The sequence below is a fragment of the Melospiza melodia genome, chromosome 8, assembly GCF_035770615.1.
Source record: "Melospiza melodia melodia isolate bMelMel2 chromosome 8, bMelMel2.pri, whole genome shotgun sequence".
NCBI classification, from domain to species: Eukaryota; Metazoa; Chordata; class Aves; order Passeriformes; family Passerellidae; genus Melospiza; species Melospiza melodia.
In genome coordinates this window covers 33,768,008-33,786,031 of record NC_086201.1, presented here as the reverse complement: position 1 = coordinate 33,786,031, position 18,024 = coordinate 33,768,008, and the positions used below count along the sequence as shown (strand labels likewise).

Here is an 18,024-nt window from a genome sequence, read left to right as displayed (position 1 = left end):
TGGAGTGTTTTACTCCTGTTTGGTGCTTTGTTGTGAAGGAGAGGAGGAGGGAGCTGGGTTTATGCACTTTGAGCAGTATCAGAGTGGGCTCAAACGTGTGTGTTCATTCATGCTGGCAAAGCCTTGCCTTCAGCAGAGAGAAATCTTTCAGTCCTGTGAGTTTAGCAAGCTGCTTGAGAGCAAGGAACAGCAGTGATGCACAACCCTGTGAACATTTCTGTGGCTGGCCAGGAAAACCAGCTTGCAGCAGCAAGGGGGCTGGACCCAAGAAAGCTTTGATTTCATTGCAGTTTAAGATTCAGCCAGAAAATATTATGTCCCTGCTATAAAGGAGGAGATATTTACCTTCAGGAGATTTTAGAAGCAAGGAATTGGAAAATGAAATTAATGAATAGAAAGCAATAACACAAGCCAATATTCACAGAAATGTTATTTACCACTCTTGGATCAGGGCTCATTTTACACAAATATTGGCTGTTATAACAGCTGATGTGTCATTGGTATTTTGTACCAGAGGGCCTTGGAAAAAGGCTTTAGGAGACATTTTCTTGGATTTTATTCCTTCTATGTGTGGTCATGTTTTTGCCTAAAATTCAATCATGTGGTGTACAGAATGAAATCTTGGGCATTTTGGGGACGGCTGCTCGTGGGCAGCTAAAGAAGTGAGGCTACTTCTGGAGTGTGATGAGTTCCCCTGTCAATGTATAACTCACGTTACAGCATCAAAAGGGAGCTGGGATTGATTTTTTCTTTTTAGTATACAAGCTGAGACTTCTTAAGTAGGCTTATGTAGTGAGGTCCTCGAGCAACCAGCCACTAATGTCTATCTCAAAAAGGCAGAGATGATAATTCCAGTGAGACTTTTAGAATCAGAAATCCAAAATTCTAGAGCTTTTCAGTAAAGCAACACCTGCTTTTTTCAAGATAGTATTTAAAATGCAAAAACAGCACCAGCAAACCCCTCCACCCCAGCAAAAATCAACAAAGTAAATTGCATTTCACATACAAAACAAAATGTTTTACCTGGTAAAATCCAAACATATTTTCTTCTCACAGTGTGATTCATGTCCTGACCAATAAGGGTTGTCTGAGGGTAATCTTGGAAGCCTACAAAATTATGACCTCACATTGCAATTACCAGTCAATTTAAGCACACTTAAACACTTATATTAATTTTTTGTATTTAAATTTTTTATATTAAATTTTCAAGCCAACTCAGTGGCACCACAGTTGTTTTCTTTGCCTCCTGTTCTAATGGAGCAGTGGCCACAGGGAAACTGGGGAAAAACAGTAAAGAAGTAAAAAAAAGTGCAGACAGCAGTGGTGGAGAGCCATGTGTAAGGTTCTGTGGTAAGGGGTGTTGCAAGACAGATATGTTTAGTACAGCACTAAAGGGGAGGCATGAAAAAACACAATTATAGTGATCTTGGTTGGCAGGCCACTGACTGGAAAGGCTCTTGTCAGCAAAAATAGCAATAAACACATTAATGGCAGTCCATTGTCTGCTGCCATCTTGGGACAGGGATGTGCTCAGAGGGCCTGTTACTGTGGTGTTATAGTTGCAGAGGATGTATTTAAATATTAGAGTCACAGCCAAGAAGAGATAAAGATAGGAAAATGGGTTTAGTCTATTGTGCTGAGGGTGGAGCAGAGCCCACAGACACACAATGCCATCCTGGAACAGAATTTGTTTAAGCTGCTAATTTTCAAAACTTTTACTGGCAGAGGGGAAGAGCCCCATGTGCAGAAGTCAAGCCTATTGGCAAAAGACTTGCTTTTCTAAGACACACTGGGTAAGGCATTTGCCCTGGCTGAATTTGAATTTTGGGTCCAGTTAGGAAGCCTGACTGATGTGCATGTTTCTCCCAATCAGCTCATACAGTTCATGTGACTTGTTTCATTCATGTGGCCTCTTGTTATGTATCCATCATCCATTTTTCTTTCCTATTAGACTGAAATTGGACACAGCCCTCCTCCCGCCTACACCCCTATGTCAGGAGTAAGTATCTCACATTCAGCCTTCATCCTTCAGGCTTTCCTTCTTTCTTCACTGTTTCTTTTTCTTTTTCAAACTCCTTTTTCCTGCATAAATGACTCAAAACCAGGTAATGAAGTGTTTATAGAAGGAATCAAGTAGTTAAGATCTGTGGATTCGTGTGCAAACTCTAGGGAACCACATCCAAAACTCTGACAACTTTTCTGAAAAAGCATTTAGGTGAAAGGCTTGGATGGATCTGTACATATTTCCTTCCTGTCTGTAGGTCATGATGTTGAAAGTCCCTTGCAAGTCTGTGCTGATAAGCAAAATGATAAGTTGAGTTAAATCATTGAGTTGAGGTGCCAATACAAACACAGTTCACCAGCATGAAATGCACTTCCTGATGGAATTACACATGGTGTGGGTGACCCCATGATTCCCACCACAGGACACACTCAAAATATCACCCCAGAATAAACAGAGTGGATAGTGGTTTCCTCTAAGTCAGGAGGAGATTTCTCAAGGTTTAAAGGGCTTTGATCAGAAGTCAGGGGAGGTTGCCAGAGTAATAGAAGAGGAAACACCACCTTCACCTGCTGCAGCTGTGTGTGTGCAGCCTCCATGTGCCAAGTAAGAGACAAGTTTTCCTGCCCCATTTCAGTCCCCTGAGCACCGCTGGGCAGATGGATGCTTTGTGGAAGCCTGGAAGCTCAGGATGGGCAGGGCCAGCACAGAAGGCTCAGCCATGACTTGCTGTTGAAGTTTCTCCCCTCAGGATCCTCCTTTCCCATGCTGTGTGTCCTTTGTTCCAACAGAACCAGTTTGTGTACCGGGATGGCGGCTACACTGCCGACGTGCCAATGCCCTACAGGGCTCCGGGCTGCATCATTCCAGAAGCCCCAGCTGCTCAAGGGGCCACAGCAGAGATCTTTGAAGACTCTTGCTGCAATGGCACGATGCAGAAGCAGAAGCAGGTGGCAACCCTGGCAAAGGAGGACAGCAGCACCCAGAGGTACAGCGCCGACCCCACTGTCTTCATTCCCGAGCGCGTCGTGCGGGGAGAGCTGGATGAGGACGGGTACATGACACCGATGAGAGACAAACCTAAAACAGGTAAAGTGTTGCCTTTCCAGAGAGCCTCCTGGTCTAGCCTGGCTGCATTTCTTCTCTTTTTACATCAGCAGCTTTTCATCAAAAATGGCTTTATTTAGTTACCTATCAAGTTGATGCATTCTGACTGGGATAATATTCCTTTACATGGGGATTTGGTTTTCTCTCCTTAATTTTCTACTTCGAAATGCTCAAATATGCCAGTATGTCAAAGCTGGTAAGTCCCCCTTTTACTTTTTTTTTTAAAGAAATAACAAGAGGAATGAAAAAAAGCCAAGCCCCCTTCTTAGCCAAACACAAATCTTCAGTTATTTCCAAGGAAAGGATCTATCTTCACCCAGCCATAGTCCCAACTTTGCTTTGTTTATTGATCTTCTTATTCTTGGCATTGTGCTTGGTAAATGTCATGTTGAACCTATCACAGAACTCATACACACAGCTGGCATTTTATACCCAAGAGAAGTCTAGGATTGAAAGAACAAGATGTGCTTTAAAGAGAGCATCACTGCAAGGGGAAGATTGCCTAAATCTGTGCCTGCTCAGCGTGCTGCACTTCCCAGTTTGCCCTCATTCATTTCTTCCTCTCTAAATAATGATAGCAATCATTTAGATGTAAGGGGGTGTGTCATTATTAATGTGCTTTCAAAGCTTTGCATTAGCTTTAAAGAAATTAATAAATGCAAATGTAAATGACAAGTCACTAGTGTGTTGGCTAAGAATTTGGAAGCCATTTGTCCTCTGTGTTCCATGAGGCAGGAATAGAGGAACCCTGGGGCTTGACCCATGGCAGTTGTGGGAGTCTCCCTTGCAGTGATTTACTCTCAGTGTGAGCCCACATTTGTGTACCCATACAGGTGCACCCTGGGGATCCTCAGAGTTTTCTGCAGGAGCCACCTGAGCCCTCAGGGATGTGGCAGTAGCAGCTCCTTCCTGACCCCCTGGGCACAGACACAGGGTGGTCACGGTGTGGCCACACACTGTGTGTTCCATGCCAGCTTCAGGGTTCAAACCAAAGCCCTGCTTGGCTGTCATCACTAAAAAACAAATGTTCCCACTATTCAGCTCATATTCAGTGACAGTTTTGGGTTCAAAGGTGTTCACTGGGTCTTGAACTTTTGCCTTTAATAGTTTTGGCCGCATTCTGGATGACACCAGCTGACCCCTTGCACCAGGACACTCTATGGAGGCATGTGCAGAGCCCTTGAGCAGTGCCATGCTGCTGGAATTGGGGTGTTAATCCACAGCAAGTGATTTGAAGCAACTGCAGCCTGCTCCAAGTCCCATTTTGCAGCTGATCTAAGGCTCTCTTGTTCCCTTTCCAGGGCTCATTTGCACAACCTTTTTTTCATAATGCTTCAAGGCCCTTTGTCCTTCAGGGATGGAAGGTTTTTAATCAGGCAAATTGTTCTGTTAGAAATGAAGCTGTCTTAAAAGTTAGCCCTTGGGGATAGGCTTTGTGCAGAGAGCCTAACTAAGATTCCTATAGAGTTTTCTGGATGGAAGGACTGAAGAGGAGAGGGTTTGCTAATAGGTCCAAGGTTGCAGAGGCAGATGTTGTTCAGTGTGTTTGGTTCTGTAGATCATACAGTGAGAGGAAGCCCAGGGGAGCACATGGGCTGTGGCTCAGCAAGAGCTGTAGCTTAGCTGGCCACTGTGTTTGATAAAAATATTGAAATATTTTTGATATTTTTAAGTGAAAGGCTATCTTGGAGTTGGTTGCAGATTGGCTTGGGAGCCAGGAAGGAAGGAAGGAAGGAATGTACATACGTACATACGTACGTACACAACCTGGCCTTTCCCACTTTTGGCAGACATGGGGGTTGGATGCCCAGAGAAGCCAGGTGGTACCAGCAAAGGCCAGTGGCAGTGCTGCTGTCAGTCTTTCAAGGTGTCTGTTTTAACCCATATTGTGTGGAAAATTTCATTTTTCACAAGTGTGTGTTCAATGTAGTTGGCTCCTGATCCCATCTGGAGTTGTTGGAATGGCTGAGGTGGAGGAGGGTGCTATAGTAAGTTTGTGTATGTGATTTTTAACCTAATCATTGTAGTACACATTACCAGTCTCCCTGAAATAGTATATAAGTGCTTGTATCCCACAATAAAATGGGATTCTGATCACCAAGTCAGTCTCCCCATCACCAACACATTACTACCACTCTAGGCTGACTTATTTTTAATCTTTCCTCAGACTACCTGAACCCAGTGGAAGAGAACCCATTTGTTTCCCGCCGGAAGAACGGAGATCTCCAAGCTGTGGACAGCCCAGAGTACCACAGTGCTCCCAACGGGCAGCCCAAAGCAGAGGACGAGTACGTGAACGAGCCCTTGTACCTCAACACCTTCGCCAACACCTTGGAAAACGCCGAGTACCTGAAGAACAATTTGCCAGAGAAAGCCAAGAAGGCCTTTGACAACCCAGACTACTGGAACCACAGCCTGCCCCCACGGAGCACCCTCCAGCACCCGGACTACCTGCAAGAGTACAGCACAAAATACTTTTACAAACAGAACGGACGGATCCGGCCCATAGTGGCAGAGAATCCCGAATACCTCTCTGAGTTCTCCCTGAAGCCTGGCACTGTGCTGCCCCCGCCGCCCTACAGACACCGGAACACCGTGGTGTAGTGGCTGTGCTCTCACTCAAGTGGAAAGGCAACCCCTTCTAGCTGCCTCACTCTCGCTCCCCCTTTCTCCCTGCCCTTGCCCCTCCTTCCTCCCTCCCTCCCTCTCTTTCTCCCATGAGCTTCCTCTTCTTGCCAGTTCACTCATTTTTGATATTTCTAAGTGAAAGGATGTCTTGGAGTTGGTTGCAGATTGGGTTGAGAGCCAAGGAAGGAAGGAAAGAGACTGAAAGAAGGAGTGTACAACCTGGCTTTCCCAGTGTCGGCGGACGCGGGGGTTGGATGCCCAGAGAAGCCAGGTGGTACCAGCAAAGGCCAGTGGCAGTGCTGCTGTCGAGCTTGTTCTCAGTGACTCAACTGTAGGGAAAGCCACAGAAAGGCTGATTCTTTCAGCAGGAACTGATGAGAGTCTGTACAGCATTCCTGGAAATCTCCATGCAATTTCCATCAGGGTGAAAAATGGACAATTTTTATATCCTGTGTGATAGCGTAGTAATTGAGATTGAGAATCCAATTTCTTTCTCTAACACTTTCTATCCCAGCAACTGAAAATGGCTAACATAGCTTTTCAAAAACATTCAGATCTTCATTGTGGCTTTCCAAGAAATGATGATGTGACTCCCACATACAGCTAAGCCCCTCTTCTGAGCCACACCGTGATTTTGTGCCAATTCCCAGCCACAGAGACTCCTGCTCAGAACTGCTACCTGACATGACCATTTTTGTATGTGTGCCAACACAACAATCACTCTAAACACAAAATACCTTTCAGAAGAGAGTAACAAAACCACACCTCCAATATGTTCATTTGAAGCTAAAAACCCAGGCCAAGAAATGAAGATTTGTATGCCAAAAGCTTTGCTTTCCTGTTTTATACCTGCTGACTATAAACACTTCAAAAGATTGTCACTAATTCTTCCCTCTTTTTCTTCATGGTCATGAAGGGAGCTGGGGATGCTGTCAGGCAACACTGAGGACAAGATAGAGAACTGAAAAGTTTGATTTTCTGTGGGGTGGGGTGGGAAGGGTCCTTTAAACTGGAAGACAGACACTGGACTGGAGAAAACGCACATAGCGGTTCACTGGAAAGTTAGTTTGCACTTAACCTCTGATTTTATTTGAACTGTTTTCTGGATTTTGAATGAAGCAATATGGAAGTGACCAGCAAAATACAAAATAATAATTTTAAATTAAAAAAGAAATATAAATTATTTGTAAAGGATGACTGTGGAAATGCCAAAATGAAGCAAATCAAGTCTTTGGAACAATGTCTGCCACTCCTGAGAGGCCGATGCAGTGACTGCTTCAGAGAATTCAGTGAGAGAGCAGCCAGCTCTTTCTGCTGCTCTATGAAGGACAGCAGAGCAAGCCCTGGAAAGGATCAGGGGAGGCAAATGTCCTGCTCTGCCTTGCAGCACAGTACAGAATACCATTTTTCTAAAAGGAGGATTACTCTGGCACAGAAGACAGTGCATATGAGGTTTGAGAAGTCAAAATGTGCATGATTTGCAGAGCTTTCTGTGAAAAATGTAAATAAGTATGAGTCAGTCTCCTTGCACTTAATTCTGCTTTTATCAACCTCAGTTTTTAGGTAGACACCCCCTGACCTGCTCCTCTTTGGAAAAGTCTTTCAAACCAGAGTTCTGGACGTTTTTAGTGATCTGGGGCAGATGGAGCTGGGAAAGGAGGCACCAAGGCTTGCTCCTGGCACACCAACACTGTGTGTGTAAGAGCATTTGTGAGCCTACTTCCCGTCAAACATCTTAAGGAAGCTTTGGAGATCTGCCTGTCTCTATCCATCAAGGCTTTTAAGGGGAAGAAACAATACCTGGTGGCTGGCAACCGTGGGTGATGCAACAGTATTTCAGTTTATGTGCTTCAGCTCTGTTAGGGCCGAGACGTTTGGGGTGACCTAACCTGGCAACAAAACCAGCAACAACCAGGGATCTGGAAATGGCATCACCCTCCTCTAAACTCCTGCCATTCCAACAGCTTGCCACCTTTAATCTTAGGGAAGCAGAGGAAGGGAGTAAGAAACAAGCAATGGTTACCTGAAGCTTAGTAGGTCAGCTTGACAAAGGTGTGAAGAGATGTTCAACCTGGCTTGGTTGTTCCCCTCGTAGATGGAAAACACACTGTGATCACAAGGCTGGTTCAGCTGTTGGTGCACCAGGTGTGTCCAGGTGTGCATCAAGTACAAAGCTGAAGGTTCTGAAAGCAGCAACAACAGGTACAGATCTTTGAGCTGGTAAAGGAGATCTTGGGTCAAGTGGTGCCAAGGTGGTTTGTGGTGATATGACCACTGTCATGGATAGATGGATACAATCTGCACTGAAGGACCTCTTCTGGTGCCTCTGGTAGCTCCTCGGGGGACAGGGGCACACACTGGGCACAGGCTGGGGCACAGGGGGTGGCACGAGGCCCTGGGGGGCTGCTCCAGGCAAGGTTTGCCCACAGCAGTGCCCACAGGGTGTCTCTGCCAGGCTGGGACAGGGAGCAGCACAGGAATGTGGGTGTCCCGTTTCAGCAGGACCATAGGTAGGTGGAGAAAGGTTGATTTGTCCCCAGACAGGTCTTGTAACAGAGTAACTCCTGATGGAGAAAAACTATAAAATAAAAAGCTGGCTCAGCTCGCATGTTTGAATTGAGAGCTGAACTCAGAGGCTGCTGGGACAGAGGCAGGCACACCTCCAGAGCCAGGCACTGGGATGGAGCTGCTCACGCAAGGTGAGGCCTGTTTGTTCCTCTGGTAATGAAGTAGTGCTCGTGTTAGAAACAAGCCCATGGAGTAATCCAAGTGTAAATACTGGTGGGGTTTAACAATTTAACGTTTTATTTCTTACAAGGCTTGAATTATTTATTAATTTTATTTGTTGACTGTGGGTGTGCTATAATATATTAAGTAGCATGGAAATGCAGAAGTTCCTGCAGGTGGGGCAGCAGGAAAGCTGGAAGAGGAACTTGGGCTCTGCCTGGCAGCCAGGATGAGCCATGCAGAGCCATGCTAGTGGGGTCTGGGATAGCAGAGGACAGGCAGAGGCTTAATGAGCACAGTGATTCGGGAGGAGGGAGAGCTCCACACACTGCAGCTTCTCAATTTTTAATTTTTAATTATTTTCTGAGCTTCTGGTTTGAGTTGCAGTTGCCAAAACTGGCCCTTGAGTTCCATGCTGTGCCAGTCACCACTTGCCCAACAGATGGGCCTGTGTGGTGCTGAGGCTGCTGGTGAACCAACCCAGAGAGCAGCAGATATCTGAACCCTGCCCCTTTCCTCTGCAGGAGAAGATCTGAGCTTGGCTGGCAGGTTGTGCCTCTTTGCAACAGATGGTTTAATCATGGCTAAAGAAAAAAGAAAGGGAAACTGAGAGCAGAAGTGTTTGGCTGCTTTAATTCCAGCAGAAACTCCTGGCTGTCCCTAACTCACATCTTTGCCTTACTGGGTATTGCTGCTGGCTTGGGGAGAGAACTTGGGCAAGTGCACATGGCAAAATCATGGCAAGCATTCAGCTGGGATTCATATGGGATGAAAGATGAGGGCCAAGGTCTTTAATGCATAATGACAGGTTTGGGAGAAAAGCACATAAATCCACACACAAACTGCATTTTGTCAGCACAAAGCAGCAGGTGAGGATATCAACAGAAGTACTTTGGGTGTGATTCAGTCTGTAGTGCTACAGAAGTACCTGGTTATGTTTTGTGGGATTTAGAATGCAGCCTCCTGTTTATAAATGTTCTGGTTCCTCCTGCCATGGCCGGTGCCACAGGAGAGCAGTGACCAACTTTTCAAGAGCACCTTTTTACCTGAGTGTGGATCAGCCATTATCCAAGGCACAAAGCAACCTGCTAAAGGAAAGAGAACAACATTTATTATTTTCTCCTGATCTCTTTCAGTGTAACTTGTCCTAGCTGTTATTACCTACCTGAGGGTTATTGCAAGCAGATGCTGGGGCCAATTGACTCACTTTAACAAAATTGGCTGAAACCAACTCCTTTTACATTTACTTCTTCAGATCTTTTCAGATTTTTCTTTTTCAGCAAAACAGCCAAGAGGGATTTTTTTTACATGGCCATTGGCTCAGATGTCGCAGAGTATTTACAACTATATTTCAAACAGGTTGTCTCTCTCAGGTAGCAAGAGATGGAAATAAATCTGCAATAGGAGCCATCATGCAGGTCTGTTTGAGGTAGCCTGAAATCCTTTTCTGTGTACAAAGAAATGCTGTATTACCCCTGGATGTACCACTTACTTAGTAGGAAATGTGCTTCTTGACTGCAAGGCTCATCTGCAATGATCTGACACCTGTTCCCACTAAAGATCTCACCCTCAGCCAGCACCAATCCCAGCCCAGAAGGAAGGAAAGTGGCAGCTCTGGAAGAGCAGCTCAGCCCTGACTCTGTGGATCCACTCTTTCCATAGCTTTAGGTAAAGATGGACAGCACAGGGGAGGAGTGGTGAGGTGAGTCAGCCTAGAAATACAGCTTGGTTTTGGGGATGGAAAATCAAACATTAAAGAAAAAAAATCTATTTTTGTCTAATGGTGTGTCTGTGTAGGTGTTGCACATCATGGTGGCAGCTAATGGAATGATGGAATTGTGTGAGCTCCTTTATTCCACCTAGGAGATGAAGAGACAAGGCAGAATGAGGCTGTTGGTCTTGTAATTCCCCAGGATAACTGGAGGCATCCCCATGAGCTGTGCTTCCCTGGCAGCCCAGGAGCCCTGGGCAGGCATGTCCTTACAGAAAGGACAGCACCCACAGGGACGCTCCCACTGCAGCCTGCCAGCCTGTGGGGAGGAAGGAATGGAGCCCCAGAGGTGCCCTGGGCAGTGCCCATGGGTCAGGGTTGGCTGCTCCCACCCTGGTTTCCCAAGTGCATTTCAGAACTATGGAGCTCAGATAGGTATTTACGTGCTAGGAAGGATTCTTGGCTTGAGGGTGACTGGTGAAAAAGAAGCTTTAGAATAATGGGAGCCAGGCCTGCAGTTTTCAGTCACCTCTTTGGCTCTTAGAGGACATCTCAGTGGGGATGATGGCACCTCAATGTCCCTTTGGCAAGGCTTTTTCAGAAGGTGGTGGCACATGAAGTCTCTGCACCTGCTCATTTCCAGCTGTCACTTGCTGTAGTCTCACTCCTGTGGATCTTGGACCTCTGCTGCTGACAAAACAGCTCATCTGTGGTTATGTAAAAATCTTGGATTTGGATCAGGTTGTTTTTCTAGGTAGGGTGACTGGCTCTAGTGCTTGTGTTCCATCAAGCAGGGAGCTGCAGTTATCCCACAGAGTAGCCTCTGCACTGCACTGTGTGTGCAGGATTCCCTCTTTTTTATTTTCTGCCTGTTGCTAATCATTACTTATAAAGGTAGAAAAGGTCACTGTTACAAATGGGGCTTTCAGACTGGGAACAAATAGAGAAATAAAGCTATGTGGTTTGGACTCTAAAATGTCCAAAAATCATGTCTCTATGTTAGTTCAATATTATTTTAGCACAATTTTGGGTGGAATGGTGGTTTGTTCCAATGGTAGGCTCCTTGCTCTTGAGGAGATCACAGGCAGGTGAGGCTGAGGTTGGTGGTGGTGCTGCAGTGATGGCTGGGATCTGCCTGTAGTTTTGGACAATGCAGAGCACTTTTTAGGGAGCTTTGTGGTTGTTCAGGTCTGAGTGATGGTGGTGGGACTCAGTGGGGCTTGAACTGTAGCCAGTGTCATCTAACCAGAGCCAGAGGGACACTTTCTGCCCAGGGTGTCCTCCAGCTGGGGTCTGTGGCAACAATACAGGAAAAGGTGTGAGGGGGAACATCCCAATAGGAAACTAGAGGAGTCAAAGCTGGGTAATTTTTCCCCCTTTTTTTAAATTTAATTTTAGAAGTGAGCTTTGTGTACCTTGGCAGAGAGAGGTTTCAAGGGGAGTTTTGTAAGGTGTTAGGCAGTGCGAGTAGTTCTGTCCCAGTTATTCTCCCCTCACCAACAAAAAAGCCATGAAATCACCCTCCAGCAGTGTTTTGGATGAGCCCTTCACCTGCTGTGGAGGTGCATCCTGGCCAGCACCCTCAGGCTGCTGGCTCAGGTGTGACCAGGGCCACAGGTACAGGAGCTGTCACCAAGCACCATTTGCCAGCAGTTTGGTCCCCAGCCCAACCTTTGAGCTCTCCTAGGGGGAAACACTGCATTGTCCATAGCACTCTGAAGACTAAACCCTTTTGGGATAACCACAGTAGGGAACTGTGACTGGTATTTTCTAAGTGTAGATATGTATGCTGTTCTTTCGAGGTAAGGTACTCTGACATATGTAGCATAAACTGGTCCTGCTGTTAAATGGGTCGATTATTAACTGAGCAGCTGTGTAGGGGGTAGCTAACTTTGAATGCATGAAATCACTGGATTTGGGATGGGAGGTAGGTACTGGCTGCTTGTGGGGGTACTTATGGTGGGGTAATGCAAGAGGGAAATGCAGGTGAAGGAGAAAACTGGGAATTTTTTATAGCATTTTAAAGATGGAAATCGGTACCCATTCGATACATTATTCACAATGGTTTTAATCCCTTCTTTTGCTCAGTTTTTGCTACTTCCCCAATATTGTAAGCTGGAATTGCTATATAGGTATCAGGGAAGGGAAACTGAGGGGAAAAGAAGTCTCTTTCTAAGAACAGAGATAGCCAAATTTTATTTCCTGACCTGGTGGTCTTGAACCACTGACTTTTCAGATGAGGCTCCAATTCAGGCCCAGGGTATGACATTGGTGTCCCCTTGGAATCAAAGGCTCCCACCTGGCAGGGGACACTGGGGTAGCACTGGGCTCCTGGTGCCAGCATGGCCCAGCCCAGAGGAACCAGCAGCACACACAGGTGGGGTGGTCTGGGTTCCTGTCAATCCTCCCTGTTCTGAAAGAGCCACAACATCAAACAACAATACTTCTGCCTTATGAAGTACCTTCAGAAGAAGAGAAGTGTCAGCAAGTTGGGGAAGACACTCATTTCTTGCAAAGTGATGCATTCAGAGTTAGCTGCCTTTCTGAAACAAAAATAAAAAGAAATTCAATACCTACTGTATGTTACTTTGAAAATGTGAATAGTATTTTTATAGCTTGTTAAAGACACAGCTAGTTGCATTTGTAAATAAGGATAATGTTGCTTTTATTTTCCTTGTGGACTCCATTGTTTGGAACATAATTGTCCTTAGGGTTGATTTGTATATAGGTAATTTGCTTGTGATTTAAGCCGCTCCTCCCCTTTCCTTTCTCTCCCTCCCTCCCCACCCTCTGGTTTTGGTTAGAGGTACCATTTTCAGCATTCTGTGTGATTCTGTGTTTTAGCACTGTTGTGGTGTGTTCAGACTTTCTGCACTTGCTTACACAGTAGGGTATGCCAATCGTGTGTGGCGTAATGTTCCTTTAACCTTTCCTTTCTCATATTTTAGCTGTTGGGAATTATACACTGTTAAAATACTTACTGACCTGGGTTAATATTAGGTACATATTTTAGCATAATTTCCCTTCTTTTCATGGTTTCTCGGGTTTTTTCTTTTTGTTTATTTTTCCTTTCCCTTCCCTTTTGTCTTGTTTGGAAGCTGGGAAGAAACCTGTGGATCTTCTCTTTGTGTGGTTCTATTCCCCACTCCCGTGTGCAGCCCAGAGTTTCTCCTCATGGTCCTTGGGGTAGAGCTTTATCTGTTTGTTAAGGCAAATGTAGACTGCGACCCACCTTGCATCAACCCACGCTCATCCCAGCTGAACAATTTGAAAACTGTTCTGCCTTTTTGTTACATGAATCTGTCAGAAATATATTTTTAATTTAATATAAATGAAATTCAATAAAATATGAAACAAAGTCTCTGTGCACAAGTGAAATCTCTTGGAAGGGGGCTTGGGTGCTGCCAGTGCCACAGAGTCCATGGAAAACCCTGGCATGGCCCTGAACTGGACCCTACACAACCTACCCCAGAAATCCCAGGGTTGTGCAATTCTGAGCTTTTCATTGCTTTTAAAACAAACCACAGCCCATGAAGGTGTTGGTGCCTGTGTCCCGTGTCCCAGCTCACCCACTGGGTGTCCAGGTACAGTTCATTCACCCACAGCTGCCCTGGCTCAGCTGGGGTGATTTATCTGCCCATCTTCTTTGCTGGAGGGGGTAGAGGGTGGTGGGGGGAATGATGCCTGTGTGTATTTAGACACAGAATTCAGTGCACACATAAAATCTAACCCCAAGCACCACATACCCATCATGCCAACAGGCACCCTCCGGGCATCACACCACACCTACCTGCCTTCATCTCACACCCAGCACCACAGCTTGGCCAGGGCAAGCTGCACCTTGAAATCAAGCTGGAAAACACCTTGGAGATGCTTGTCATGGTCTCAGAGTGAATTAAAATATTCCCTTCCCAGGAGGTGCCAGGTGCCCTCAGTGCAATGCCCGCTCTGTGGCTCATTTCAAACCCACAATTCACACACAGACCTGTGAGATTTCACTGAGGCCAGTGATTTAACCGAATCCCTGCCAGTGCCACAGGTTAATTCCCATGGGGTCTGGCACACAGCTGGTCCCAGTGCCCCCAGTCTGCCTTCCTGGCTGCTGAATATTGTCCCCATTGCCAGGCCTCAGAAAGGCATTTTAAATTTACCTAGAAACCCATAAAGGTCATGTGGCTCTTTGAGGCACATTTTAAAACGCTCCAGTCTCCCTGGATTGCAACTCTTTGTTTCACAAATGGCCTCAACATTTTCTCCCCAGCAGCCTGGAAAGGTCATTGCAGACACACACACAACTCTCAGGGCTGGAATCCTGGAGCATTCCCCACACAATTCTCAGAGCTGGAATCCTGGAGCATTCCCCACACAGATCTCAGGGCTGGAATCCTGGAGCATTCCTCACACAATTCTCAGGGCTGGAATCCTGGAGCATTCCCCACACAGTTCTCAGAGCTGGGATACTGGAGCATTCCCCACACCATTCTCAGGGCTGGAATCCTGGAGCATTCCCCACACAATTCTCAGAGCTGGAATCCTGGAGCATTCCCCACACAGATCTCAGGGCTGGAATCCTGGAGCATTCCTCACACAATTCTCAGGGCTGGAATCCTGGAGCATTCCCCACACAGTTCTCAGAGCTGGGATACTGGAGCATTCCCCACACCATTCTCAGGGCTGGAATCCTGGAGCATTCCCCACACAATTCTCAGAGCTGGAATCCTGGAGCATTCCCCACACAATTCTCAGAGCTGGAATCCTGGAACATTCCCCACACAATTCTCAGAGCTGGAATCCTGGAGCATTCCCCACACAATTCTCAGGTCTGGAATCCTGGAGCATTCCCCACACAATGCTCGGAGCTGGAATCCTGGAGCATTCCCCACACAATTCTCAGAGCTGGAATCCTGGAGCATTCCCCACACAATTCTCAGAGCTGGAATCCTGGAGCATTCCCCACACAGATCTCAGAGCTGGAATCCTGGAGCATTCCCCACACAATTCTCAGAGCTGGAATCCTGGAGCATTCCCCACACAGATCTCAGAGCTGGAATCCTGGAGCATTCCCCACACAATGCTCAGAGCTGGAATCCTGGAGCATTCCCTGCTGCCTCCAAGGAGCAGGAGCACAAGCTGTAACACCACCACTCACTCAGAGCTGGTTAGGGTGATGGAATTAAGCATTCCCTCTTCAGAGCTGTCAGGAATATAAAGCCTGTTTTCCCTAGGAGGGGAAGGGGAAGTGAGAGAGCCCTGCTTCAAGTCCATGTCCAGCCACACACCACCAGGCTGGAGCACACCCAGGGACACACACACATACACACACACACTGGTGGAGCCCCAGGTGCTGGAAAGCGCCTGGTGCAAATATTTGGCATCACTGAGATCTTCACAATAAAACAGGGCATAACAGAACTCCAGAAATGCTTCAGAAATGAGAAATACAAGTTTTAACACACACCCCTTTTTCCCCAAATGGGTTTTACTCAACTGGCCAAAATATGAAGGAAAGAGTAAATCAATCACCTATTTCCTAGTGAAATACATTAATTTAAAGCCCTCTGCTACTCAGTCAGAGTAGCTTGGCAAAAGCCATGGGGTTCAGGTGTTTAAAGTGGCACTGCAAAGCACAGTCCAGCTTTTGCAAGCAGTTTCATGCTGCGTTACTAGAGGTGAAGTTGTTTTCTTGTACCCTCACACATCAGTCTGGCCCATGGCTGCTCAGTGTTCAGCTTACTGAGGTTTGCAGAGGCAGTACTGGCCAGCTGGCACATTTTGTCCCCCTGCAACAAGCCTGCGCCCTGTGCACTGAGGAAATTGGTTTTGCTCCCTCCAAATGCAAAACAAGCAGCCATTGGTAGCACTGTAACACCTCTGTTAAAGCCTGGGACCTTCCCAGCAGGACAGGCTGCTTAAGCAATTTCAGTAACAGCCCCAGAATTCAGACAAATCTCTTTAAAGCCTGCACTCAGTTTGCAAACCACACAAGGACTGTAAAGCTGCTGAAGAGGCCAAATGAGCCTCTCATTTCAAACAAGCTCTCCAAGGCACTGACGTGAAGTAAAACAGGGAAGTAAAAACCATCAGCAGGTAAAAACCAGCTCAACTGCACTGATGAGGCTATTGCAAGGTGCAGTAGCCTTTCCTACAGCAACTCTCAACAACTGGGCCAGCAAACAATTTGGAAGCTGCTGCCAGAAGCCAGGAAAAGTCAGGAGAGGGAAATCCAGGCTGCCCTTTGGCTCCTTTAAGCTGCCTGTAGCACACTGCTCAGCCTAATTTCTGTGCCAGGCTGGCAGGGAGCCTATGCTGGTGGTGGGACAGGCTGTACCAGGCATTCCCCCTGGTGGGCAGAACACAGGGTTCTGAGAGACAGCCAAGAGCGGTGCTGCAAGGGCAGTGAGCGGGGAGCTTACCTGAAATGCTGGATTTCTTCCCTGATCCCTTTGTTTTGGCAAATCCTCTCCTGGCACAGGAAGGCTGAGGCTGAAATGGGTCCTCCTGAGGCATTTGAAGGCCACATCACTGAATGTCTGCCAGCTGAACAACTGGGAGAATTTTGGCTCCAGTCAACCAAAACATTTGCTTGGTCCTTTTTAAAATATGGTGGAGGGTGGTGTAAGGGCAGTGGTGCTTTTGGGGGTTTGTGTTATTGGGGGAGCTGTCATTTGGGTTTTTTCTTTAGCTCTGCACACAGATTCCCCCCAGGCAGGTTCCTAGGGAGGCTTTGGAGTGCTGGTGCAGCACCAGTGCATTCCCTGCTCCCTCCAGTCTGTCCCAAATAGATAATCTGCTCTTCTGCAGTCCTTCCTGGGGCAAAAATGGTTTTAGAAGCTGGCCAGAAAGGAGGCAAAACCATTAAAACCAGCTCAGATCCTTGCTCCTCACTGACCTGGGGTTTTGCTGTTTCCCAAGCCCTCTCCAGCCTCCAGTGCAGCCACCAAGGAGATGTCCCAGTCTGTGGCCACCACACACCACCCAGACTGTCTCAGCACCCACAGAGAAAACTGACATGGGTCATGGTGGTTATGACACCTAAAAGCAAATTGTCTGGGCACTCGTGGATACCTGTGACAATAATTTGCCCCTGAGACCACAGGGAGCCTCCACATCCTCCAAGAGATGATACTGCTGGGAACAGCTGGGTGAAGTCCTCAGCATGGCTACAGCCACGAGTCTTTACAGGTGACTATTTAGAAAAAAAAAAAATTAAATTATTATACTTAGAAAACTCTTTCCATGCTGTCTGCAGCTCTCCATTCCTGCCCATCTCCCCCACCAGAACAAGGCATTGCTGGGTTTTTAACCCTGACCACTCAAGTCTATCCAAAGCCTTTGCTCAGGGGCACAGCCAGCAATTCCAAAGGGGCTACCACTCCATACTCCAACCTGTCAAGCCTGCTCACTGCTCCAGAGGGAACAGCTGACAAACAGCCCGCACAACTGCAAAATTCTTCTTCCTGTGATAAATCCTCCCCACTACTCTCTGCTTTTTTCACACCAAGAAAAGCCTTTCCTGTCAAGCAAAGAAAATCTGTATAAGCTGCTTCATGCAACACACTGGCAAGTCAACAAGATTGTGGCAACAAGGGAAGAAGTCATATTTTCCTTACAGCCATGAGCACAGAAACCTGCTTTGTCCCTGTCACACAGGGAGCTCCCCCTGCACAAAGGAGGAACAACAAAGTAAATATTTTGTTCCCACAGAACAGGAATCACCATGATTTTTCAGAACTCTTTATCAGCATGTGTTCCTGGCAAAGCAAGGACCAAATGAGGGAAAGGATGTGCTCAGGGGAGGGGAGGAGGGATGAACAAATAACTCCATGAGAAGCATCTGAACCTTTCCATG

General features: G+C 46.7%; 1 protein-coding gene across 2 annotated transcripts in view; it reads left to right on the top strand.

The window, feature by feature from the left end:
* Positions 1-13,533, top strand: part of ERBB4 (erb-b2 receptor tyrosine kinase 4) — a 589,568-nt gene extending 576,035 nt beyond the window's left edge. For both annotated transcript variants that reach the window (XM_063162643.1, XM_063162645.1), the window contains exons 26-27: positions 2,794-3,091; positions 5,277-13,533. In XM_063162643.1, the coding sequence (XP_063018713.1) occupies positions 2,794-3,091; positions 5,277-5,713 (735 nt within the window). In that variant the 3' untranslated portion in view covers positions 5,714-13,533. The remainder of the gene's footprint in view (positions 1-2,793; positions 3,092-5,276) is intronic.
* Positions 13,534-18,024: the final 4,491 nt, after the last annotated feature.